Source organism: Pinus tabuliformis, chromosome 4_1 (genome assembly GCF_031772625.1).
Source record: "Pinus tabuliformis cultivar Carrire ecotype Pingquan chromosome 4_1, CPIR1, whole genome shotgun sequence".
Classification (NCBI taxonomy): Eukaryota; Viridiplantae; Streptophyta; class Pinopsida; order Pinales; family Pinaceae; genus Pinus; species Pinus tabuliformis.
In genome coordinates, this window is record NC_142303.1 from 247,600,445 (window position 1) to 247,627,517 (window position 27,073).

Sequence of the window (27,073 nt, forward strand, 5' to 3'; positions counted from 1 at the left end):
ATAAAACATATATTCAACATGCAGACCAAGGAACACATGAAATAACTCATTAACACAAGCTATTGAGAAAAATAAACCAGTTTGTATTAATAACGAAACAAAGAAACTCTTACAACCTGGCCTTGGTGTTGTGCAAGTTCCTCCCAGGGTCCATCAAGGGTTTTCCTCTACTTTGACAAAGCTCACCCTCTCCCAAGTAGAATCAAGTGAAGACAATCTCTCCTCACAAAGGCTCTAATGGAAGACCTAAATCCTGCAGCATTTACCCAAAGAAAATGTATAGCTCCAACCTCCTCTCCTTCTGGCTCAATGCCTTCATTTATAGTGCTGTAAAGAGGTTATTCAGGTCCACTATCAATGGGATCATCCCCCTCTATGGGTGGGATAGCTCCCTTATTGATGGGATAAGTTCCCCCTTAATAGAGATACATGAACCAACTGGAGGCGCATCCATTTCATCAAACCGACCTCTAGAATGTTCTAGAAGTAACCACAAGTAACTTTTTCAAGATAAAACTCGCGCATTTTGCCTTTTACAGAGGGACGCACCTTTCCCTTAACATACAGAGCGTCTATGGACGCAGATTTTGTGAACATGGTCAGCGTCCCCGCAGGTAAGGCTAGAGAGAACCTGCGACCCCAGAGATAAACATGATTTTTACAAGACTTTCTCTCTTCTTTGAGTTTGAGATGGATAACAGAGGCATGAGACTTGCCTAAGAGGGTAGCATGACTTGTTGATTTGAGCCATACTAACTGTAAGTAGTCAAGGTGACATTTTTTAGTGTAACACCATGGATCTAAAGTGCTGATTAGAAACAAGGATTTGTCCACAATGGGCTCCTCTACCACAGTTTCCGTGTCAGCACGCGGGAAGTCACACATTAACTCCACAAAAACTAAAGATTTCTTCGACTTAGACTTTTCAAATTCCAAGTCGAACTCCTGTAGGATCACAATCCATTTGGAGTACTTGCCCCCTAGAAATTGCTTGGTCAAAATATAGATCATAGGGTTGCAATCAGAAATTACTGTAGTTTTATGTAGTATAATGTAATGACAAAAAAGTTGGACAGCTTGAACAGCTGCCAATGCCAATTTATCCACATGTGAGTATTTTAGCTCAGTTGGATTTAAAGTTAGACTAAGGTAATATATCACATGTTCAGTACCGAATTCATCTTCCTGAACTAACACCATTCCAATGGTGGAATGCGAGGCGGCGAGATACAAGAAGTAGTCCTGGTTGTAGTTGGGAGGATGCAATAACGGTGCATGGGTCAACGTGTGTTTTAGTGCATCAAAAGATTTCTCAGCTATCTCATCCCAAAAGAATGGAGTATTCTGTTTCAACAACCAGGTAAAACCATTTGTAATCTCGGCGTAGTTAGGAATGAATCGACGTAAAAAGTTTGCTTTCCCTTGCAAACTTTGGAGTTGGCGAAGACTTGAAGGAGGAGGTAATTTGACAATAGCTTCAACCTTCGAGGAATCGACGCGAATGCCAGCTTTCAAAGCAACAAACCCCAGTAACTGACCCATTTCTATACAGAAAACACACTTGTGTGGATTCAACCTAATCCGATAATGCCTACACCTCATAAAGATTGCTCATAAATGGATGAGATGATCAGCTCGATGTAATGAATGAGCAGGCAAATCATCGAGATAGGGTTGCACAATGTGCTTGATGTCATGAAACAGATAAGACATGGCCGTTTGAAAAGTTGGCCCGGCGTTCTTGAGCCCAAAAGGTAATTTTCAATAAGCAAATGTCCCCCATGGACAAATGAAAGCCGTTTTTGGTTGATCGGCAGGTAGAATATTGATTTGATTGTATCCAAAAAAACCATCCATGAAGGAAAATATTTTTCTACTGTACAATCGTCAATGTTTTGATCAATATAGGGAGTTGGGTAATTCTCTTTTGGATAGGCTCGATTAATATCCCTATAATTGATACATATTCTTATTGTCCCTTGCTTTTTGTTAACTGGAACAATATTTGATACCCAATCCATTAATGGAATCGAATAAATGAAACCTGCTTTGGGTAATTTTTCAACTTCTGCTTTAATAGCAGTAGCTTTTCTCAGGTGGATCTAATGCAAACGTTGCCGGACGGGTTTAGCGTCCGGATAAGTTTTGATTTCATGAACAACAATTGCTGGGTCAATTCCTGGAATTTCCTCATATGACCAGGCAAACACGTTGCGGAATTCTTGAAATAGGGCCTTATATATTTGAATTTCATCTTCCGTACATGAGGCACCTATATGAATGTTTTCAAAAATTCCAGGCTTAACCAAAATATCAATAGGAATAGTTCGAGAAATGTTTCCCAAATTTAACTCTGAATCAGGGTTTTTCATTGGATTCTGAGGTTCCTTGACATATTCAGTCGTAAAAATTGATGAAAAATCATTTTCAAAACAATCACTCTCGGGTAAAAACGAAGATCTATGATGAAGATCTTCCCATGGTAAATCATCAACACATAGGATTTCACGAATTTTCTCATCAGTGTGAACAAGTTCGGAAAACGTTGTTGAATCCGAGTTTGAAGTGAAAAGTGATTCCTCATGGACCACATTCATTAAGTCAATTTTGGTTGACGATGGGTCAGAAAACGACTGCACAGCCTGATACGCAATTTCATATGGACTCAAAGGCATAACATCACTAAATGAGTCTATCTCAGATTCGGAAGGTACGATCCAAGGATCATCATAAACAATTGTGGCTGACGAAATCATATGAATGGCTGCAGTAGAAGACGACGCGTTGATAGGAGGAAAAGGAAAAGTTCCCAGTAAACCAGCATCTTTAACTAGTCCTACTCCAACATCCTTATATGGGATAGTCGTTTTGCCGACATGCTGAATACTTTCAGAAGAGGCTGGGTCGGATGAAAAGTAAGTCAGTTGGTCTATAGTTACGATCTTTCCATTATGAGGGAATTTTATAAGCCGGAAGACCGATGAAACAACAGCTGTCATAGCGTAAGACCAACTACGACCCAAGAGAAGGTTGTAATCTAGAGGGGCATCAACCACCTCCACATCTAGATTAACAGTTTTACCTTCTACCCCTATAGATAAATCCTGTAGAATGCCAAAAGGATGAAATCCACAGCCATCAAAGGCCTTTAGAATTGTCGGGGATTGATTTAGCGAAGGAGAACCAAGCGATCTCCAACACTGTATCGACATAATACACGTTGAGGCTTCCTCATCAATCACAGTCCTATAAATAGGTCTGTTTTTTACTAACACTGGGATCTGGAAAGCCATTTGATGAGGTAAGTGCAGTGTACTATTTTCTAGATCGAAAATTATAAGGTTCGAGTCCTGAACGTCAACAGCTCCTATAGCCGACAATAGTAATTTACGTTGTGCTGGACATGATTGCGAACTTCCAAAGCCGACATTGCTAAAGGTGAAACAGCCAAATCTTCAACAATGTTATAGTTCTGAGCCGCTCTCGCATGTGGATTGAAAGCTGACTTTCGAAGTATACCCTTGGTGGGTGGTTTGATTACTAAGTTTGGATTAGGTTTCTCGATCAGTAGCATATCGGAACCGGGAGCTGAGGTTGATGGGTTAGAATGAGAAGATTCTGCTTCTTTACCATCAATATGACTTTTACTACCATAATCATGCGATTGAGTCGCAATCCTAACATGGGACATCATCAATATGGGTTCTTCATTAGCATTTGAGGAAGAACCTATCATCTTACTGTCTTGACTTGGAAAAGGATCCTTCAAAACAGCAGGCGTTTGGGAACCTTTGACAATTTTCGCAACCTCTGCACGATGAGGACAGTCTCTTGTAAAATGCTCTTCGTCACAGATGAGACAAGGATAGCGAGGTTTGCATTTCTCATCATTTGATTCCGCTTTTTTTGGTTTCTCTTTCGAATTTTTATCTGTTTTATTTTTCTTCTTCCCTTTCTTCTTACCACCGGATTTTGATTTGGCTGTAGATGACTCTACAACATGAATATCGGCAGAAATTTCCGCGGAAGAATCTCTTGTTGGGGAATCTGGCAAGGTTATGATAGGAGAAGAGTTCTTGGAAGACTTCTTCTTACTTTTAGTGTTAACCGTACCAATCATACCATCAACGGCATGAGACCCTGAAGGAGCTGCAGTGATTTGATTTTGCTTAGGAAGATCGGGAATTTTCTCGTGTAACGTACCTGACTGCGTATAAACTAAGTCAAGGTACTGTGCTTGAGCAATTACTTTCTCCTCAGTAACGACTCCGGCCTTAGCTACATCCTCAGTGATCTTTGGCAATAAAGATTTTACAAACCATTTAGCTAAGATCTGATCCGGAATAAAAACCTTCACTAAACGCCGTCGACGTCTCCATTCATGAATGTGATCTAAAATGTAAGTGGACGTTGACTACTTTAACGAAGTTAATAATTCCGTGCCATTGTCATATTTGACTGGCAACTGAAAATGAGTTAAAAATGAAGTAGCTAACTGACTAAAATTATAAAATGTGGCTCGTGGTAACTCAATGTACCACTTGGCCGCAAGACCAATTAGAGTGTGCTGGAAAAGCCTTAAACAGATTGAATCATCTGAAATGGAATTAGACGCACACCAGAGGTGATAAGTCATCACATGGTTCGACGGGTCCTCTCCTGATTTGCCTTCAAACTTAGGAATATCACTAGGCAACTTATTCGGCATTGGCAGCCAAAACGGCAGATAGTTAATGGGATCGTTCGTAAGGTGCGACAAGTCAGGCAAGTCCAAAGTTGCGATAAATGGTAACTGACGATTAGGGTCCCTAAAACTCTGGGTCATGAGACCAGCCCCAGGAGGAGGATATCCCGAATAACTAGGAATTGGAATTGCATTTGGGATATTATATCCTCTTGGAAAACCAGGATTAACCGAACCGTACTGGGGTTGTTGAGGTTGTTGATATATATACCTAGGGTACGGTTGATACTGATAGACTGGCTGCTGCACAGCTGGACCGAATTGGTATTGTCCCTGGTACGGTTGATAAGTAAATTGAGGTTTACTTGTGACAACCGTACTTGAACTAGGTTGTCCTACAGGCATTTGAATCAAAGTTTGAATTGTCGATCCAGACTGAGGTAAAGATGTCTGAGGAGTTGATACAGGAATAGTAGAAATCAGAGCTGTCGATACTCCAGAAGTAGGTGGGGTAGATTGAACAGATGTTGCAGTAGTTGCAACAACCGTTTGAGGCAGAGTACGAGGCATACTAGCCCCAAGCTGAGAAACTACAGAAGGTGCAGATGTTTGAATAGCAGACTGGACAGGTTGCTGGGGTGAACCAGAAACCAAGGGTTGTCCAGTTTGAGATGACAAATGTACATTCAGTTGCAAGACCTGTTGAGTTTGAGATGGATCCCACAATAAGTTCATTCCGGGGTACGGACCCATTAAAGGTTGAAAATATTGAGGACCATAACTGGGTTGAGGGTAGGGTTGATAATTCAGAGGTACATTTCCAGTTCCTTGAACATATGATTTGTTTTTTTTTATTTTACAAAATCGGATGCTTATTATATTCAAAAAAGATGAAGGAGTCTAAGCTCCGATTTTACAATAGATGGAGTTACAGAAGTAACTTGTTTCTGGATTTCATTGTGGCAGTACACATGAGTACCTTTGTTGCTTGCTTGTAAGGTCCTAGAGCAAGTATAGATTCTTATAAATTGGGACAATAGAAGACTGGTTTTGCTGTACATTTAGACAATAATGTTAGATCTGATTAGTCAGTCAGCTGAGGCCTCTGGTTGGATGTAAGAATCACAAGTTCTACTGAAAAGTACATTTAGATAGGAATTGCTGCAAGAAAGAAGTTTGGTCAAACTCCTTGATATTAGAATCACAGTCATATGGATAGAAGACTCCTTGGCTTTTGGCGCTGTCATGTGGATCAAGGGATGAATTGAATCAGGCTCGCTTGATTGCATAAGAGGCTTCCTTTTTCCCATGAACAGGCATGGCTAGCTCTCTTGTCTGCTTCCTGGTTGCTGGATCGGAGGACATGAAAAAATTGGCACTTCAGATTCTGAGACAACATATTTTTACAGCGGCTTATGATTTGATGGAGGAAGAGATTGGATGCTTGTCTGTTGCTGTTCATTAAACTGACTATTATAGCCGAGTCGCCGAAGACAAGGGCTTTATTGATCCCTTGGTTCTGAAGCTGCAAGAGGCCTTGAAACAGTCCCAGAGCTTCAGCTCGATTGTTACTCAATCTTCCCAGACCCCATTCAAAAGAGGACACCATTACACCTGAAGGATCCAGAATGATGCCCCCTGCGCCCGCGGCTCCCGGATTTGATTTGGAAGCTCCGTCAAAACATAATGAATGAGTATTCTTTGAATGAAGCCATTTACCGAACTCATTTTTTGTAAGGCGGATTTTCCATTCTAGATTGTCAGATTTGCCAATGGTTTTACGCATCTTTGTTGCTGGTATGATGCTGGACCTGTCTATCAAATTCGAAATAAAGTTCCTCTCCTCTGTCCATAAACTGTTGGGATCGATTCTCTGTGTTAGCTTGACTGCGATTGTTTCTGATGCTAGACTGGTGGCTTTAAGAATTACGTGTCTAGTTGTGGTGGCTTTGTCTCGGAAGATCAAGCTGTTCCGGGCGATCCAGATGCGCCACAGAAGAGCAAATGGGATGGCGTTCCACACTCTTCTAGCTGGGTTTTGGTTCGCTGTGTGCCAGGGATAGCTTCTTCTCCAGTTGTTTAAGATGTCAACAATAGAGTGATGGGGGTTCCAAATGGAGGGGGCGGGAGGAGCGATATTGTTCCAGCAATAGGCAGCAAAGGGACAGGATATAAACAAATGCTGTAGGGATTCCTCCGCCGATTGACAGTTGGGGCACCTGGAGGGACCGAAGATGCCTCTCTTCCTGAGGTTCTCAGCAGTTAAGATTTTTCCATGGAGAAGAGTCCACATAAAGAATTTGATCTTTGGAATTGCTTCAGCTCTTTTTAGAATCTTCCTCTGAGCCCAGACTGCGGTGGGAAATTCCTTGCTGCTCAGGTAGCTGTAACCTGCTTTGATGGAGTAATTTGTTCCTGAAGGATCCCAGCGAAACTCGTCCTTTGCGCCTTTGATGGTGGGAGCTATACTGTGTAAGCTGCTACAGAGAGAGCCAAAACTGTCTTTGAGATGATGGGGTATGGGTGGGAATTCCCATTGAACCCAGGCATTAGTTGAATCATCCCATTGGGAGATTTGACTCAGTTTGGATATGCCTTTGCTATGAAGATAACGAAGAATAGGATCGGTATCTGGGAGGTTGTTTATGGGAGGATTCCCCATGATTTTGTCCGAACCTATATTCACCGTTTCACCTCCTTTTGGCACTTTAGAGACATTTTGCGCCATGAAGACTATGGCTTTTTTGCAGAATTTCCATATCTTTGTACAGTGTCTATTAGGGATTTCAGCATTGAGGATTTGCGATCTTGGCTGGCTGAGATATTTTGATTCTAGGACATTTTTCCACCATGCTGGTTGATTGTCCATAAGTCTCCAGATCAACTTCCCACCGAATGCTAAATTCATAAGAGATGGGGACCTGATGCCCAGACCTCCATTCTCAGGACTTTGTATAACCTGTTTCCAGTTTACTAAGTTGAACTTTTTCTTTTCATTCTTGCCTCCTTGCCAGAGAAAGAATCTGAGAATGCTATCCATTTTTCGATGGAATGAAGCTGGAGCATGGGCAAGAGAGAACTGGTATAAGGGGAGGGAAGAGAGCCCTGATTTTAGGAGAACCTGTCGCCCAGCTGGATTGAGCCACTGAGTTCCCCATCTCTGAAGTTTCCTTTTCATTTTATCCAGCATTAAATCCCAGACTCCAGTCTTTGCTTTCCCTATGGTTACCGGCATTCCCAAATAACTGAAGCTGTCCCAATCTAACTTGCAGGGGACACCAAAAGTGTTAGCGATATTATGTATCATTTGGGCTGAGACATTCCAACCATAAATGCAGCTCTTAAGGTAATTTATTTTACCTCCTGAGTATCTCATGAACTTGTCAAGCAGGGACTTAAATCTTCTTGCAATGATGGTGGTCGCCCCCCCTAGCAATAGGGTATCATCTGCAAATTGAGAATGATTTATATTTTTGATGCCATCTTCAAACTTGATGCCCGTGATGAGGCCTGACTGCCTCTTTTGATCAAGGGCACTGCTAAATGATTCTGCCATAAGGATGAAGAGATAAGGGGATAAGGGGCAACCTTGCCTTAATCCTCTTGAGGATTGGAAGGAAGGACCACGTCTTCCGTTAATGAGGGGGGCGATCCAAGGCCCAGAGATACAGCATCTGATGACATTAATAAGGAGAGATGAGAAACCCATCCTTTGGAGTACTGCAAATAAAAAAGAATGCCTTACCCTGTCAAAGGCATTGGCTAGGTCTAGTGTTAGAATGAAGCCTTTCTCATTCCTTGCATGACTTGAATGTATGGCCTCTTGAACTAAAAGAATAGAATCTAAAATTTGTCTGTTTGCTATAAAGCCTCCTTGGTTGTCTGAGATCAGCATCGGTAGAAGAGGTTTAAGCCGAGAGCTATGATTTTAGTGAAGATTTTATATGATGAGTTGCATAAGGATATGGGCCTGAAGCAAGAAAAATTGGATGGCCGGTTCTCCTTCGGAATAAGGGCCAAATGGGTAGCATTTGTGTATCCACCTATTTTACCTTTTTTTTTAATCCACTTGATGTATTTTATGAGGTCTTTATTTATCAGCTCCCAGTAATCCCTATAAAAGCTAATAGGGAACCCATCTGGACCAGGAGCCTTGTTGGGATGAAGGGTCCAGATTGCTTCAACGATTTCTTCCTCTTTTATTTCAGCTGTCAACTTTTTGTTTAGATCATCTGTGACTTTAGGATGCAAATGCTGTCGTAAGTCTTCATAAGTTTCTTCCTCTGGCACCTCAGTTAACAGGTCCTTGAAGTTCTCTGTAGCTGCTTCTTTAATATCTACTTGTTCCACATGGTGTGTCCCTACGCTGTCCGAGATAGCAGTGATGGTATTTCTGACTTGTCTAGCGGTGGCTTGCTTATGGAAGAATGAAGTGTTCTTATCCCCGCTTTCCAACCATACTTGTCTTGATTTGGTGCGCCATTTTTCCTCCTCCTGCCTTTTAATTTTGCTCAGTTTATTGTACAACTCTTCTTCTTGAAGTTTTTTACTGTGGCAGTAATCATTTTGCTCAATTGTGCTCTGGAGTTCAGCGATTTGTAACTTTAGCTCATGCTTTTCCTGTTTTGGCTCCTTGTAATACGATTTGGCCCATTGTCTAAGCGCTCTTTGCACGTTCTTCAGTTTGCTCTCCCATATGTAGCCTGGGGATCCTTCAATATGCTGCCTCCAGGTGAGCTGAATGATATTTCGGGCAGCTTGTTGATCGCTCCAAATCTGATTAAATTTAAAAGGCAGCGGACCAAGGGCGCAGTGAGTGATCAAATCGAGGGTAATTGGATAGTGGTCTGAGGCAGCGAAAGGCAAAATGGCAGAATTGACAGATGAAAAGGTTGACAAAAGAGAAATGTTCACCAAGAATCTATCCAATCTCTCCATGATATTGTGACTGCCCAGTCTTCGATTGTTCCATGTGAACTTGCGATTTTTTGGAGTTATGTCTATCAGGTCACCAATGTGCATTACATTTTCCATTTGGTTCCTGAATGGGTCTGGCAAAAAATTCCCCCCTCGCTTTTCATTTGCATGGAGGATTAAGTTGAAGTCACCGCCTACGATGGTATTGTTGCTGTCTCCTTCCAGAATGTGATTGCTAAGAGTTTCCCAGCAATTTCCTTTATCCCTGTAGTGATTGGGGACATATACGTTGAAGATGACAATCTGCTGATGGTTGTTATTGTTTCTCAAGACTGATTTTATCCAATGCTGATCGACTATCTCAGATTCACATTGCCAGTCATTCTGATTCCATATTGTAGTAATTCCTCCCGAAGCTCCTCGCGCTTCGCATATGCTTCCTCTGTAATTTTTATACTTTCCAATAATTTTGCTGATTTCTATTTCTCTTTGTTTCGTTTCCTGAAGTAAAATGATGGATGGTTTCTCCTGCACTATAAGGTCTGTTAGAGCATTGATTTTAGCGGGGTGCCCAAGTCCCCTGCTGTTCCATGAGAGTATTTTGATCATTTCAAACCAATGTGTAGAAGGTGCTCTGCCTCCCTTGTCTTTGCTGGCTACTTCTTGATCTTTTGTGGCCTGAATGTAGGATTCTATTGGATGCTGCAGGCCAAGTGCTATGTCTTTTTGCGTTGTGCTGCTTTGTAGTCTTTCTTCCCGGCTTCTTTTGTCCATCAAAGGAGGAACCCTGATCCTTAGAGTTGCTACGGGTAATTCTAGGAGGGAGAGGTTCAGTTAAGAGAGGGAGGAGGGCACTCATATGAGGGGAGGAGGACTGTTCAGGAGGGGAGGAGGGTTGGGCAGAGGGGATCGAGGGGAAAGGGATCGAGGGGGAAGGGTCATCTTCAGGGAGGGAAAGAATATGGAAAGGGTTGGTGGATGGAGGAGAGTGAAGGGGATTTTCAAGAACGGGGGAGTGAGATAGATGAGGAGGGGGAGGCGGAGGCGACTGGATATGGGCAGAGGTTTTAAGAGATGAGGGACCAGGTTCATTGGGTAAAGAGGGGCTAGGGGCAGATTTTTTTTTTTTTACCACTTCCCATTGCTGATCTTGAGTATTATTATCCACATTAATAATCTTAGTGCAGCGATTGGCAAAATAACCATACTCATGACATACCTTACATTTGAAGGGGATCTGTTCATAGTCGAGCTGTTGTATGTGTGACCATTCATCGACTTTGATCTTGATAGCTTCTGGAAGTCCTTTGCCCAGATCGACCTCGACGCAGATACGAGTGCAGGCTTGCATGTTGTCTCTTGGTTCGCTTCTGTCAATATATTTGCCGACAACGTTTCCAATGTCTCTTACGGAGTCATCTCCCCAGCAGTGTAATGGGAGATGTGGGAGACGAACCCAAACAGGAACTGCATTAGGAATGTCAAGCTCTGGGTCGAAGTCTGGTGTCCACTTGTTTAGGTACAGACCTCTGGAGTCCATAAAATATGGTCCGTTGCGAAATATCAGATCCTTGTCTTTCTTTGTCTCGAAGTGAAAGGTAAAATAGCCTTTCCCACAGAATCTAATGGCAATTTTTCCTTGAGTTTTGTCCAACCAGTTTCTTTCCACCCACCTCTGAATAGTTTTAGGTGAGGGCCAAAGACCAGTGAATTGTCCGATCAAACCTTTCTCGGCCAGAGCTATAGCAGCCAGTCTAGGCACAGAAGGAGGAAGGGAAACCTCCTTAAGACCTTCTAATTTTTTAACAAATTTGGAGAGTGATGGGCGATCTCGCTGAGGCGGCAGAGAGCTGACAAGAGCCGAGAAGGCCTGTTGCTGGGCGGACTCCTCCGGCGGAGTCTCCGGAGAAGCCATCAGGGGGGGAGCGCAGACCAGAAGGCCGAAGGCGGCAAGCTGCGCGCGCTAGGTTTCCCGCAGAGCGATTTCACTCATTCAAGTCCTTGAACATATGATTTGTTGGGTCCCTATAATACTAGTAATTACCCCATTACTATTGTAGTTATACCCCTTATTTATATTGTTGTGCCCCTATTACCCCCATATTGTTATTTCTGTGCCCCATAGAATCCCTCTATTGTTATTATTGTGGCTTTGTATTATTATTGTTAGGTCGGCTAGGTTATATTGTGACTCCTTAGACCCCTATATATAGAAAGGAGGTCTTTTAATTTGTATCATCCAAGAATTGTTCATTTATGTAATGTAAAGGAGGTTGCCCCCTCAAAGAGGCTGAATTCTAAGGCGTTGATCTCTCTTTTCTATCTTTTCTTGAGCTGGTTTCATAACATTTGGTATTGGAGCTTTGGATTCTAGGGTTTCGCTGCTCCAAACAGGTCATCGTGGAATTTTCGCTATAACTTTGTTTCTGTGACGTTTCAGAAGTCGCAAAAAAAACCCATTTGAGAAATAATCGCGCTGAACCTTGGGTCCAAATTTCAGAGCTTTTTGCACGATAGTTTCAGAGATATGATCTGAGGAAGTTGGTCTTTTTGCAGACTCCTGAATTACACTCAAAACAGGTGACCTGGGGAAAATCGTCATAACCTTCTTTCTGAGCATCGGATTGAAATTTCGTAAGAAGGTACAAAAAGAGGATAGACTTTAGTTTTCTTTTATATATTTTTTAGAGTCAAAGGTTGAAACAGTGACACGTGGCACTTCATACAAGTTCGCTCTACTGAACTAGTCTATAATCCGGTCACTGCGGGAGATTGTGCATAACGCTTTCTTGGAGAATCCAATTTGGATCAGACTAGTGGCATTGGAAAGAGGACATAGAAGGCTACTACAGATCACAATCCCAGAACTGGATGATTCGAAATTACAGAGATACATCAGATTCAATATCAGGCTTCTACAAAGTAAAAAAACGGTGTGTAGTTTTTTTTTTTAATTTTTGCATAAGTGATGAGCCTCAAAAATGGATAATTATTTGGGCTCATTCAACCTCCTAATTTGACTTAATCCACCATTCTCATTATTTTATTGCATGTTTTTGATTATATTTATGTTAATAGAGTGAATTTGGTTAGTCATTATGCCAACAAGTCTAATGGGTGCTTTGTGTAGCCTTTTTGGTCAATTTGGAGACAAAATTGAAGGTCTTAATGAGCACTTGGCAGCCAAATTCGTGGGAGAAAAAGGGAGAGGATTTGTAGGAAGGTGTCCCCTTCATTTATGGGCCCTTACCTCGAATTCTCCACCATCAGCTCGGAGTTCAAGGGCCACCGAATCAATCAACACAAGGGCAGCCAAGCAAGTCAAGTAGGACTGCTGTTAACTACAAGTCTTGGGCAGCCGAGTCCCTAAATTTTAGGAGGACTGTTGGGTCCTCAAATTGTATAAATAAGAAGGCTTAGGGCCTCATTTTGGTTAGCCAGTGGATGTTAGCTAGTTAGCCAGTAGATAGTAGCTAGTAGTTAGTCATTTCATAGCCTTGTTGTAGTCATTTTGTAATTCGATTTGTAGGCAATAGATTAGCTTTGCTTTCAGCTCATTCTCAAGCTCTCCTTGTGGATAGTTTTGATGTAACTCTTCATTCTTGATTAATAAAGATGAATCCAGCTTTGCACCAGCTCTAAATCTCTCTTGGGAGGCTGTAGCTCTTGGGGTTGGGCCCATCTCAAGCGCCCAGTACCTCCCTTGTTTATCTTTATGTGTGTTCGCTGCATTCTTAAAATAAAGTCTTCTCTTTAGATTTAATTCATGCTTTGTTACTTAGGTTGCTTTTGATGGTTGAAGTAGCTTTTTATGTTTAGGATGGATTGGTAGGAGTTAGTCATGCGTTTATATCTCTTTGATAATGTTTTGTTCACATGCTGTACGTGATTCTTGTCATGAATAAGGTTGTTGTTCACTGATCTCATTAAACTGTTAGATAGATCATCTAATATTTTGATTGTATGCAAGACGTAGTTGGTTTGATCAGGTAAACACTATGCAGGGCACCTTCATCACCTCCTCGTTCATCTGAGCCTCGTCCAGATCAGCTCCTCCATCACCAAGTCTGTTTCCTCATCTCCCATCTGCTCTTTTGCCACGTAACCCTACCTTCTTGCCTTTCCATTGCCTAAACCTTCTTTGATGCAAGCTAGACTTCCACACCCTCTCATCACCTCATCCCTCAGTCATTGGGTCATTCCAGGCCCCTACCCTACCTCCCTACCCATTCATGCATTCTCTCCCACTCACCTATCAGTCAAAAACCCAATCACGAAACATCCTGTAGAAGAATTACAGAACTTCCTGTAGAAACCCCTGCACACTTCCTGTAGAAGTTCATAAACACGGTTGCATGGCATCCTGACTTTGTGAAACTCTATGAAAGGATGATAGGGATCCCTTAGACCCTCTCCGAGTCTTCCCAACCTTTTCCAAGCATTCCTCCTCCTTGATCCATCCCTGCACAGTGAAAAGCCAGTTAAAAGCACATGCATGATAATTCTAATAACTTAATCAAAAATACAAAAATATGTTTTCTTTAGATAGTGATAACTTAGACACATGCATTTTACCTTCCTAGAAGTAATGGCATCTCTTTTCGTAGTTTGCATTCTCTCCTTTGCATCAGTAGGACTAGCTGGTAGAATTAGGGTTTGCTAGGGTTTGCGTTTCTTTTTGGCTCTCAGTTTCTTTTTGCAATTAGATTAACTTCCTTCGAGTTAGCTTTCATCCATCAATTAAAAAGCTTCTTCTAAGAGCTCATAGAAGTTGGCTTAAGCTCCTGGCAGACTTGTGCCAGCTGACCAAGTGACAGCTGCGGCAAGAGCTAGTACTTGTGCATACAACACCGTCGCTTCCAAGTTTGTTACGAACTACCGGGTTGATAAAATTAAAGAAGGGAGTTCCAGGAGTTGTAGCATTATTGCTACAATACTGGAGCCCACCATCTTTTTGGCGCCATTGCCGGGGAAGCGTCAGAGTATTGGTGATTGCCGCTTTTCTTCTATTTTCCACTACAATCTTCTGCTAAGTAGTTTATTTCATTTCCATTATGCAATTTCGTTTATGCAAAAGTAGATTAGCATTTCCCGCTTTCATAGATTAGCATTTCAATTCCGCAATTTCATTTCTGCAAGCGTAGGTTAGCATTTCAATTCCGCAAGCGTAGACTAGCATTTCATTCCTGCAATTTCATTTGAGCAAAATAGATTAGTCCTTTCCTGCTTTCATTTCAATTCCGCATTTTCATTTTAGCAAGATAGTTAGTTGCAGTTCAATCTATTTCAGTTTTGCAAGTAGAAGTAGAAAAGAGCAAAAGATCAACCAAAAAGATTTCATTTCATGCCTTGTAGGAGTAGAGATAAGTTAGAAAAATGATTGCACAACACCCCCACTGCTTCACACAGCCAACATTCTCTCTTCTTCAATGGCTGTGATTAAAGAACCCCTGGGTGGACATCAAGGCATATTTAAAGAACCTCTAGGGGAGAAGAAGAAGAAAACATCCCTCTGGAGAAAATGGCTACAAGTAGAAATGTTGGGAGCAATACCTTGTCCAAGAATGAATTTGCACATCAGATCGAAGATTTCAAGAGTGATATGAGGCAGTTTCTTGCCATGCAACTGGGTACCTTGCGGATCCAAAAGAAGCAAGAAGAAGCCAAGAGGGCTTTGGCCATTTTTTGTCCTAGGTGCACTAGAAAGCATCGTAGGAACGAATGTCCAATGCACTCTCTAGAAGTGTGTTTCATCTGTGAAGAATACCATCCTACGAATCAGTGCCCTTCCTTGCCTGGACTTAAAGTTGCATATCAAAGAGTTAAAGGAGCCACTGAACCACTCTATCATATGAACCAAAGGAAGCCACCTGGACCTAAATCTTACCAGCAGGAACTGCAAGGGACACCTGAGACCTATTATGACCCCTACCAAGCCACTTTCATGCCTTCTTGGGGTCCCCCTGCTCATCCTTCCTAGTTCACACCTCCTCCTTGTTCCTTCACAGATCCATATTATGCCCAACCAGCTGCTCATTCGTTTAACTCTTATGCTCAGCCACAGCCTCAGTGGAATGCACCTCATCAGGGGTGGAGGCCCCAATACAACACTCCTCCCGCTTCTTTTCCTCCACCAACTGCTCATCCAGAACCATCACCTCCTGCTCCACCAAGGCAACCCCAAATGCCTGCTCAACCACAACCCCATCCACATCCATCTCAATTACACACCTCCACTGAGCTACCCATACCACCATTTCCAAACTTATCCATTGGAGTAGCTCAACAAAATTGCAATGCTGAGACACAACATGTCCAAACAACTCCTCTTGAGCTCCAAGATGTTCACCATAGCTCAGGAAGAGCCTTGCAAAAAAGAGATCATCTTGAAAGCATTGAAGGACCACATCTAGCAAAAGAAGATTCAAAAGAGGAGATCAAAGAACCATGGGCTGCACTTTATGAAGAAAAGAGCTCAGAATCAGAGATCGAGAGAGTTCCCTCATGGTTACCATCAAATCCTCCATGTACTCAAGAGAAAGATCAGCAAAAGGGGGAAGATGAGAAAGTCATGATAGAAAGTGACATGAAGAATGATCCAGATCAGCAAAAGGACCAAGGATATCAAAGCTATATTGAGACATGGTTCCAGACAGTCACTAAGTTGCAGCAGTACTCTCTTCCTCAGCTATATTTGATCCCTTCAAGGTCAGATCATTTGGTCTCTGAGATCTGGATACCTATCCAAGCATGCATTTCAAGCCTTCACATCATTTTGTCTCTAATATTGATGTGCACATGGCTCCATTGGAAGTATTCTTATATTTGAGAACGATTTTGTTTTTCAAGTAGGGTAGGGTAGAAAAAAAAAAAAAAGAGAAAAAAAGAAAAAGAAAAAAAAAAAAAAAAGAGGAAAATAGAAATCTAAGGTGAAAACCTCCTCGGAGGCGCCTTAGATTGGCTCATTGATTGAAAACCTCCATGAGGCGGTCAATGGGTTGGAAAAAAAAAAGAGAAAAGAGAATAAGATATTTGGGTGAAAACCTCCCTTGGAGGCACCCAAGGCAGGCAATTAGGGTGAAAACCTCCATGAGGCGCCCTAGTTGTTTTTCAAACAAAAAAAAAAAAAAAAAGAGAAAAAGAAAAAGAAAAATAAAGCTAATCTCCATTGAATAATTTCATGTTGCAGCAATGACATTGCAGGTTGCAAGAAGGATGTTTCATGACAGGAGGAGCACTCAAATCAAGGTCAAAGGAATTTTTCTTGTGCCTTCTACAGGAAGCTTTGTATTTCTACAGGAAACATCCTGTAGAACCTTTGGACGAACCAAATTCAAGTTTAAAATGGAATCTGATGGTGGGAATCTGTTGATTAGGCCTACAATCACTTGTGTGTCCATCCCTTGCCTTTCTCCATCATTTTTTCCACCTCATTGTGCTTCTACAGGAACTTCCTGTAGAAATTGTGGGAAACTAGACATGGATTTCAAAAAGTGGTTTGGCGAACATGGTATCCTCCTTAAGGGTTCAGAAGCCCTCATGCAATCTTCCAACTCCTCCTCCATCATCTCCATACCTGCATCACAGCCCAAGCTCAGTTTTCCCTTCCATGCAAACACTTGCAAAATGCCTTGAAGAAAAAACACATGGAACAAATTTTTTTTTTTCCATAACTTGAAAACCATGCATCCATTTGACAAACCGTTTTATGGGGAATTGTACAAGGGTGATGACAACATGCCTGAGCAGTTTCATGTTGTTCCGGTGCTCGGTTTCCAAGAAATCAGCCTCCATCGCCATCAGCCATTTTTGCGTTTTCTCCATATCCGTGCATCCATTTTAAAACCTATTTCATGGGAAGATGCACATGGGTGATAGTAGCCTACCCCAGCAGTTTCATCCGATTCCGATGCACGGTTTCCAAGAAATCGATCTCTGAAATCTTCAGCCATTTTCCATTTTTCTCGAAATCCATGGATCCATTGATCACCATTTTGCTATGGGAGGTGCATCATGATGATAGAAACATGCTCAGCAAGTTTCAGATCGATCCGCTTTACCGTTTGGGAGAAATGGCGAAAACAAGTTCTGGTTCTGTGACAATGCAGCAGCAGCAGCTTGAACGTGCAGATTTGAACGTGGAAACAAATGCATGCAGCTTAGATCTGGTCAGAGGACACCTGCACAAGGACAAACAATCAAAAATCATCAGCCAAGCCCTCATGCAACCAAAGGATCCAAGCATGCAGCAGCAGAATATGAGCATGCAGCAGCAAAAAGCTTCACAGCAGCCATTTGACTTTAGGTACGTGACTAAACCTTGTTCATCTATTGCATGAATCTAATCTAAGCATTGCATGAATGAATGGAATGGTGAAATTAAGCCACGAATATAGCAAGGTTAACTTGACATCCAGTTCTCTAGCACTCACGAGAAAATCACGTAGCATGCGTGGATAGTCATTCACGTGGAAGTTGAGAAACACAGGCAATGGAAGACTTGTTGAACTTCAGTGCACAGGGCATCAATTGATTAACAAATAGAAGAAGACATACAGTTCATGATAGCACAGTAGTTCATATGGGCCAGCACACGTTTTTGCCACCTCACTCCACCAAAAATCGCGCAGAATTAATGAGCGCTCAGCCGAAACTCATAGACTGTTGTTAACTTGCACTTGCATCATGTTCAACTGAAGTATACATCCTCTGCTTCCTCAAAATGATTAACCTATCATCCTTCGCTGATTTTTTTGGCCTATTCAAAATTCTCCAGCATACCAAGATTGTGCAGAGGCGCAGAGACATCCTATGGAATCCGGCTAGCATTCTGCAGGAAGACGTTTTACAGGAAAATACAACAGAGTCGTCCAGAGCAGAGAAGCCTAAGTTTTTCTTCATCAAGTTTGGAGCTTGAAGAAAGGTAGGCTCAAAAACACCATTCCCATGCATGATATTTTGAAAGGTGGTGAACTAGCTTGGTTGAAGTGGGGACAATTAAAACCAGTCTGCTTGTGGGTCAAGAATGGTGGTTTGCTTGTGGGATACACAGAATTTCTTTCAAATAGCGTTGCCTCACATTCTCTTCCAAGGTTCCTGTTAACAAATGCTCCATATGATAATGATAAACCACTGTAAGGCTTACTTGTGCATAAATTTTTTTTGACTGTTATGTGGTTGGAATAAAAAATAAAAAGAAAAAAACAAGCTCTGCGCCCTCATGGACCCAGAGCTCACATTCTATCTCATTTGATATTCATTATCTGATTTGATATTTTCCCCGAAATTCCATCTCATCACATCCAGACCTCCATAGTAGGGAATGTAGAACAAATTCGCCTCTGCAGGATCAGAAACCAGACATGGGTGCCTTGAGATTCTGGAATGGGAGATGAGCTCTAGCGCATATTGATGAGTCTGAAACCAGTGCTTATAAAAATTTTCTATGGGCTTCCCCATCCTTCATTGCTAAGATAATCACAGAGACTGAGCCATGGAATCAGGCTGTGGCATTGCTCTACAAGCTCTGCATTGAATCTTTTGGGCAAATCATATACATATATTTGCCTTCCTTTGCATTGTTTCTGGCTTGGATCCTTCATGCCCGCAGGCATTGAAGCAGACCTAAAGGCCTCCATTTGCATTTTCACTGCATCCAAGTAAAAATGAGCACCCACTGTTTCCTTTTGCAGCGAGGAAAAGGAGCAAATTGAGGCAGAGAAACTAGCTAAGGGCAAGGAAACGCAGGGCAGACCATCACCGGAAAGGTCGCCAGAAAAGAAAGAGGAAAAGCAGGAGAAAAAAAACAGGATGCTGAGGCCAAAACAGTGGGTGGTAAAATAACACAAATGCCAAGGGAGAAGCGGTTGCAAGCACGAGCAGAGAGAACTGAAAAAGGCCAAACAAGTAGGGACACACCCAAGGTAACCAGCAGCACAGTTCAAGGAGAAGGCACCCCAAGCCAAGCAGGAAAAATCAGAGAAAATTGGTTCTATAGGAAGTTAGCAGACTGTTTCTACAGGAAGCCAGCGAACTGTTTCTATAGGAAGTTTGGAGAGAGGGCAGTAGAAGGAGAAATCGGCCGAGATTTTAGCTAAGGAAGTCACCAGGGCTATCAAAGACGAGGAGAGAGATTGGTTGCTCAGAGGATGAGCAACACTTTCAGTAGGGGGGTGATGATGAGCCCCAAAAATGGATAATTATTTGGGCTCATTCAACCTCCTAATTTGACTTAATCCACCATTCTCATTAGTTTATTGCATGTTTTTGATTATATTTATGTTAATAGAGTGAATTTGGTTAGTCATTATGCCAACAAGTCTAATGGGTGCTTTGTGTAGCCTTTTTGGTCAATTTGGAGACAAAATTGAAGGTCTTAATGAGCACTTGGCAGCCAAATTCGTGGGAGAACAAGGGAGAGGATTTGTAGGAAGGTGTCCCCTTCATTTATGGGCCCTTACCTCAAATTCTCCACCATCAGCTCGGAGTTCAAGGGCCACCGAATCAATCAACACAAGGGTAGCCAAGCAAGTCAAGTAGAACTGCTGTTAACTACAAGTCTTGGGCAGCCGAGTCCCTAAATTTTAGGAGGACTGTTGGGTCCTCAAATTGTATAAATAAGAAGGCTTAGGGCCTCATTTTGGTTAGCCAGTGGATGTTAGCTAGTTAGCCAGTAGATAGTAGCTAGTAGTTAGTCATTTCATAGCCTTGTTGTAGTCATTTTGTAATTCGATTTGTAGGCAATAGATTAGCTTTGCTTTCAGCTCATTCTCAAGCTCTCCTTGTGGACAGTTTTGATGTAACTCTTCATTCTTGATTAATAAAGATGAATCCAGCTTTGCACCAGCTCTAAATCTCTCTTGGGAGGCTGTAGCTCTTAGGGTTGGGCCCATCTCAAGCGCCCAGTACCTCCCTTGTTTATCTTTATGTGTGTTCGTTGCATTCTTAAAATAAAGTCTGCTCTTTAGATTTAATTCGTGCTTTGTTACTTAGGTTGATTTTGATGGTTGAAGTAGCTTTTTATGTTTAGGATGGATTGGTAGGAGTTAGTCATGCGTTTATATCTCTTTGATAATGTTTTGTTCACATGCTGTACGTGATTCTTGTCATGAATAAGGTTGTTGTTCATTGATCTCATTAAACTGTTAGATAGATCATCTAATATTTTGATTGTATGCAAGACGTAGTTGGTTTGATCAGGTAAACACTATGCAGGGCACCTTCATCACCTCCTCGTTTATCTGAGCCTCGTCCAGATCAGCTCCTCCATCACCAAGTCTGTTTCCTCATCTCCCATCTGCTCTTTTGCCACGTAACCCTACCTTCTTGCCTTTCCATTGCCTAAACCTTCTTTGATGCAAGCTAGACTTCCACACCCTCTCATCACCTCATCCCTCAGTCATTGGGTCATTCCAGGCCCCTACCCTACCTCCCTACCCATTCATGCATTCTCTCCCACTCACCTATCAGTCAAAAACCCAATCACGAAACATCCTGTAGAAGAATTACAGAACTTCCTGTAGAAACCCCTGCACACTTCCTGTAGAAGTTCATAAACACGGTTGCATGGCATCCTGACTTTGTGAAACTCTCTGAAAGGATGATAGGGATCCCTTAGACCCTCTCCGAGTCTTCCCAACCTTTTCCAAGCATTCCTCCTCTTGATCCATCCCTGCACAGTGAAAAGCCAGTTAAAAGCACATGCATGATAATTCTAATAACTTAATCAAAAATACAAAAATATGTTTTCTTCAGATAGTGATAACTTAGACACATGCATTTTACCTTCCTAGAAGTAATGGCATCTCTTTTCGTAGTTTTCATTCTCTCCTTTGCATCAGTAGGACTAGCTGGTAGAATTAGGGTTTGCTAGGGTTTGCGTTTCTTTTTGGCTCTCAGTTTCTTTTTGCAATTAGATTAACTTCCTTCAAGTTAGCTTTCATCCATCAATTAAAAAGCTTCTTCTAAGAGCTCATAGAAGTTGGCTTAAGCTCCTGGCAGACTTGTGCCAGCTGACCAAGTGATAGCTGCGGCAAGAGCTAGTACTTGTGCATACAACACCGTCGCTTCCAAGTTTGTTACGAACTACCGGGTTGATAAAATTAAAGAAGGGAGTTCCAGGAGTTGTAGCATTATTGCTACAATACTAGAGCCCACCAATAAGCTTGGTTTGAAGGAATTCAAAGGGCATAGTAAAGCATTATTATCGGTAACTGATGCCCCGAGGAAAGAAAATGCAAACACCTAGTAAGGAACCTGAAAGCTCTAGCATGACTCATGAAGAAGAGGAAGAAATGCTACATGATATATCAAAATTACAAGAACAAGTGCAACAAATGTCACGCTCACAAAAGCTATCAGATGCTAAGATAAATGGCGTGGAATCTAAGATAAAGGGCATGGAAGCTCAGGTGAATGGCATGGACGCTAAAATTGATGGCATGGATGATAAGATGGAAGAATTGAAGATAAATATGAATAAGTTGCTACAAGAAATGGCCACTAAGGGTGAAAGAGTACTAAAGGAAACTCATGATGAGAACAAAAGAAATGTTAATCATGATTCCATAGACTCTAATGTTGGATCGAAGACTCACCATGTTCCAAAAATCGATATGAGGAAGTTTGATGGCAAGGATCCCGCCACATGGATATTACAGATGGAGCAATTATTCGATCTCAATAATGTGCAAAACACACAAAAGGTACGTATGGAAACTTTATATTTAGAACCAAATCAGTTTGTATGGTATCAATGGCTTTGTTCTCGTAAACAATTTATCACTTGGGCAATTTTTACGGAAGAATTGATAGCACATTATGAGGATACAAAAAGCAACACTTTTTTTAGCCAATTGATAAGTCTCAAACAAAAGGGTTCAATAATGGAGCACATTGAGGAGTTCCAAAAATTGAACATAAGGGTAAAAGATATTCCAGAGGAGCATAGGATTGATGTGTTCATAGGGTCTTTAAAGGATAATATCCAACATGATGTGCGCCTTTGGGAACCTGATTCATTAGAGAAGGCATTCAGGTTAGCAAGAAAAATGGAAAGCAAAATTATGGCAACTAGGAAGCATACCATTCACAACTATAAAGATGGAAGTGTTGTTGCCCGTAGTCTTCCACAACCTACAAGGTTGACACCACAACAATTGGAAGAAAAAAGAGCAAAAGGGCTTTGTTACAATTGTGATAGCAAATACACAAAGGGTCATAAGTGTGGTGAGAAGAAATTATTCTACATAGATTGTGAAGAGGAAGAAGAAAAGGAGCAAGAAAGGTCAAAAGAAGAGGATATATTCCAGGAACAAAGCCTAGATGAAGAACAAATAAATCCGACCATATCTTGTAATGCATTGGCGGGAATTACCACTCCTCAAACCATCAAGATAGAAGGACAAATCAAGAAGAAAAAGGTAATAGTGTTGATTGATTCAGGAAGCACCCACAATTTTATTCATTGTAGGGTAGCAAAAGAATTGAATTGCTTCCTATATCCAGCACCAGAGTGTCAAGTGATGATTGCAAATGGAGGAACAATAAATTGTTCTGGAAAGTGCCATAATATCAAGCTATCCATTGGTGAATATGTATTGACTAGCCAATGCTTTCCATTCCAATGGGAGGTGCTGATGTTGTACTAGGAGTCCAATGGCTACAATCCTTGGGTACAATAGCTTTTAATTTTCAAGAACTTTTCATGAAATTTTCTGTGGAAGGAAAGGAAGTTAAATTAAGGGGTATTGCAGGGAAACCAGGAAAGATAATCAGCTCTAATGGCATGACAAAGCTTCTAAAAAAGGAGCAAAGAGGTGTAATTGCACAATTATGTTCGCTAGATGTTTCCACATTGGAATCATCTATTTCTCCAGATCTCCAAAAAGTCCTGGACAATCATTCCAAGGTATTTGAGACTCCCAAAGGTCTCCCACCTATGCGTGATCATGATCATGCTATTCATCTGATTCCAGGAAGTGTTCCTCCAAACATCAGGCCATACAGATATCCATATGTCCAAAAAAGTGAAATTGAACGTATGGTTGCAGAAATGCTAGAGGCTGGTATAATTCAACCGAGTCAAAGTTCTTTCTCAGCTCCAGTAGTATTGGTGCACAAGAAGGATGGATCATGGCGCATGTGTCCAGATTATAGGGAGCTCAAAAAGCTCACTATTAAAGATAAGTTCCCCATTCCTGTCATTGATGAATTACTGGATGAATTGCATGGATCAATTTACTTCACCAAGTTGGATCTTCGTTCGGGATATCATCAAATCAGAATGAAGATTGAAGACATTCCGAAAACGGCATTTAGAACTCATGAGGGTCATTATGAATTTTTGGTCATGCCTTTTGGCCTTACCAATGCACCTTCAACATTTCAAGGTTTGATGAATTCAATTTTCAAACCATTCCTTAGAAAATTTGTGTTGGTATTTTTTGATGATATACTAATCTACAGCAAGTCTTGGAAGGATCATGTTGAACATGTTGACAAGGTGCTACAACTATTGGAGGAGAAACAATTATATGCAAAAAGATCCAAATGTTTCTTTGGAGTCCAGGAGGTGGAATATTTGGGTCATATTGTATCTCATGAAGGAGTTAAGGTAGACCCTAGCAAAATTAAAGCCATTAAGGAATGGAAAATCCCCACATCCATAAAGCATCTGCGAGGATTTCTTGGGTTGACAGGGTATTATCGCAAGTTCGTTAAGAATTATGGGAGAATAGCAGCACCTCTAACAACATTATTGAAGAAAGATTCATTTTCATGGACTCCGGAAGCAACAAAGGCCTTTAAACATCTTAAAGAGGCAATGTGCCAAGCACCGGTCTTAGCTACACCGGACTTCACAAAAACCTTTATTGTGGAATGTGATGCTTCAGGAAATGGAATTGGTGTTGTTCTAATGCAAGATGAAAGACCCATTGCTTTTGAAAGTCGTCCAATCAAGGGAAAGTTTTTAAGCAAAGCTATTTATGAGAAGGAAATGTTGGCAATACTCCATGCACTTAAGAAATGGCGACCCTACCTAATGGGAAGACACTTCAAGGTAAAAACGGATCATGATAGCCTTAAATACTTTTTAGAACAAAGATTATCCTCTGAAGAGCAACAAAAGTGGGTCACAAAGATGTTGGGTTATGACTTTGAAATCATCTACAAAAAAGGGAAGCAAAATGTGGTGGCAGATGCACTCTCAAGAAAGGATGAGGATATGGAAGCATTGTTGTGTGCCATTTCTATTATCCAACCAGATTGAATAAACGAAGCAAAGGAGGAATGGAAGAATGACGAAGAAGTGTGGGCACTTATTCGAAAGCTACAACAAGATTCCAGTACTTCTGATACATTTAGCTGGAAAAATGATTCATTATGGTACAAAGATCGCTTATACCTCTGTAAGAATTCCCAACTAAAACAAAAGATTCTTATGGAATTGCACACTTCTCCCTTAGGAGGGCACTCAGGATTTTTAAAAACTTACCACAGGGTTAAGAAGGAATTTTTTTGGGATGGCCTTAAATCAGATATTCAAAAGTTTGTGGCGGAATGTTTGGTTTGCCAACAAAATAAAGTTGAAACAATTAAGACACCGGGTCTATTACAACCTTTATCCATTCCAAGCCAACGTTGGGAGGAGGTTTCAATGGATTTTATCATAGGTTTACCCAAGTCTAAGGGAAAAAGTGTCATCATGGTGGTAGTTGACAGACTTACCAAGTATGCACACTTTTGTGCATTATCACATCCATTTAAAGCCAGTACAGTTTCTACTGCATTTATGGAAACAGTTCAAAAGCTACATGGAAACCCAAAGATTATTGTAAGTGACAGAGATCCCATTTTCACTGGAAATTTTTGGACAGAATTATTTTCTTGTCTTGGTACTCAGTTAGCTCATAGCTCATCTTATCATCCTCAATTTGATGGGCAAACTGAGATAGTAAACAAATGTTTGGAAGGATATCTTCGTTACTTTGTATCTGATAAACAGACACAATGGGTCAAATGGTTGCCTCTGGCTGAATGGTGGTATAACACTTCCTTCCATACAACAACAAAATGACCCCATTTATGGCACTTTATGGGTACCAACCACCATCAATCACATCATATTTAAGAGAAAATTCTAAGGTTCAGGCAGTGGAACATCACATCGAACATCAACAACAAGTCCTCCAACTCTTAAAGGATAACCTCGTGTTGGCACAAAATAGAATGAAACAACAGGCAGATCAACATCGCAGTGAAAGAAGTTTTGATGTAGGTGATTGGGTATTCCTACGGCTACAACCATATAAGCAAATGTCCCTAAAGCAAGCTAAGAAGGATAATAAATTATCACCAAAGTATTATGGTCCGTACAAGGTGTTGGAAAAGATTGGTACTATGGCATACAAATTGGAGCTTCCTGCAGCTTCTCGATTGCACCCAGTTTTCCATGTTTCATGTTTAAAGAAGGTTATAGGCGACAAGCTCCCAGTTCAAACAATATTGCCAGAACTTGACGAGGAAGGAAAAATTATATTGGAACCGGAAGCAGTCACAGAAACAAGAACTCGACAGCTACGAAATCGATCAATTTCAGAGTATCTTATCAAGTGGAAGAACTTATCCGCTGAAGATTCCACATGGGAGGATGAGAATTTTATGCAGAAGTACCTAGAACTGCTCAAGCATTGAGGACAACACTTTTTTGAAGGAGAGGGGCATGTTGGGTCCCTATAATACTAGTAATTACCCCATTACTATTGTAGTTATACCCCTTATTTATATTGTTGTGCCCCTATTACCCCCATATTGTTATTTCTGTGCCCCATAGAATCCCTCTATTGTTATTATTGTGGCTTTGTATTATTATTGTTAGGTCAGCTAGGTTATATTGTGACTCCTTAGACTCCTATATATAGAAAGGAGGTCTTTTCATTTGTATCATCCAAGAATTGTTCACTTATGTAATGTAAAGGAGGTTGCCCCCTCGAAGAGGCTGAATTCTAAGGCGTTGATCTCTCTTTTCTATCTTTTCTTGAGCTGGTTTCATAACATGATTGACTAGAAGGTGGTTGGAAACCTTGGTTTGGGTACTGCCCTTGAAGTTGATAACCTTGAGGCACGTACTGATACTGGGGTTGACCTTGAGGTACATATTGATACTGGGGTTGACCTTGAGGTACATATTGAGTCTGGGGTTGACCTTGAGGAACGTACTGTCCCGTAGGTATGTACTGTCCTTGAGGTTGTGCCCCAGGCGCAAATTGGATACCTTGAGGTTGCCCCCAGGCAATAATTGAGGATTTTGAGGCTGCCCCTCAGGCGGTAACTGGCCACCTTGAGGTTGAGGATTAGGAATAGTACCAGACATCATGAGAATATCTTCTACACTCAACGGTTTAATACCATTATTTTCAGTTAATAACCCTTGTTCAATAGGTTGAAGAGATGCTCCCGAAAAAGTACCAG

At 41.4% G+C, this 27,073-nt stretch overlaps 1 protein-coding gene across 1 annotated transcript; it reads right to left on the reverse strand.

The window, feature by feature from the left end:
- Nucleotides 1–5,936: 5,936 nt before the first annotated feature.
- On the reverse strand, nucleotides 5,937–11,516 carry LOC149175201 (uncharacterized). Its single transcript, XM_089421072.1, has 3 exons — nucleotides 10,821–11,516; nucleotides 8,737–10,303; nucleotides 5,937–8,233 (listed from the first exon to the last, which is right to left on the reverse strand). Exons 1-3 carry the CDS (start codon nucleotides 11,514–11,516, stop codon nucleotides 5,937–5,939), a joined length of 4,560 nt encoding a protein of 1,519 aa, XP_089277198.1.
- Nucleotides 11,517–27,073: the final 15,557 nt, after the last annotated feature.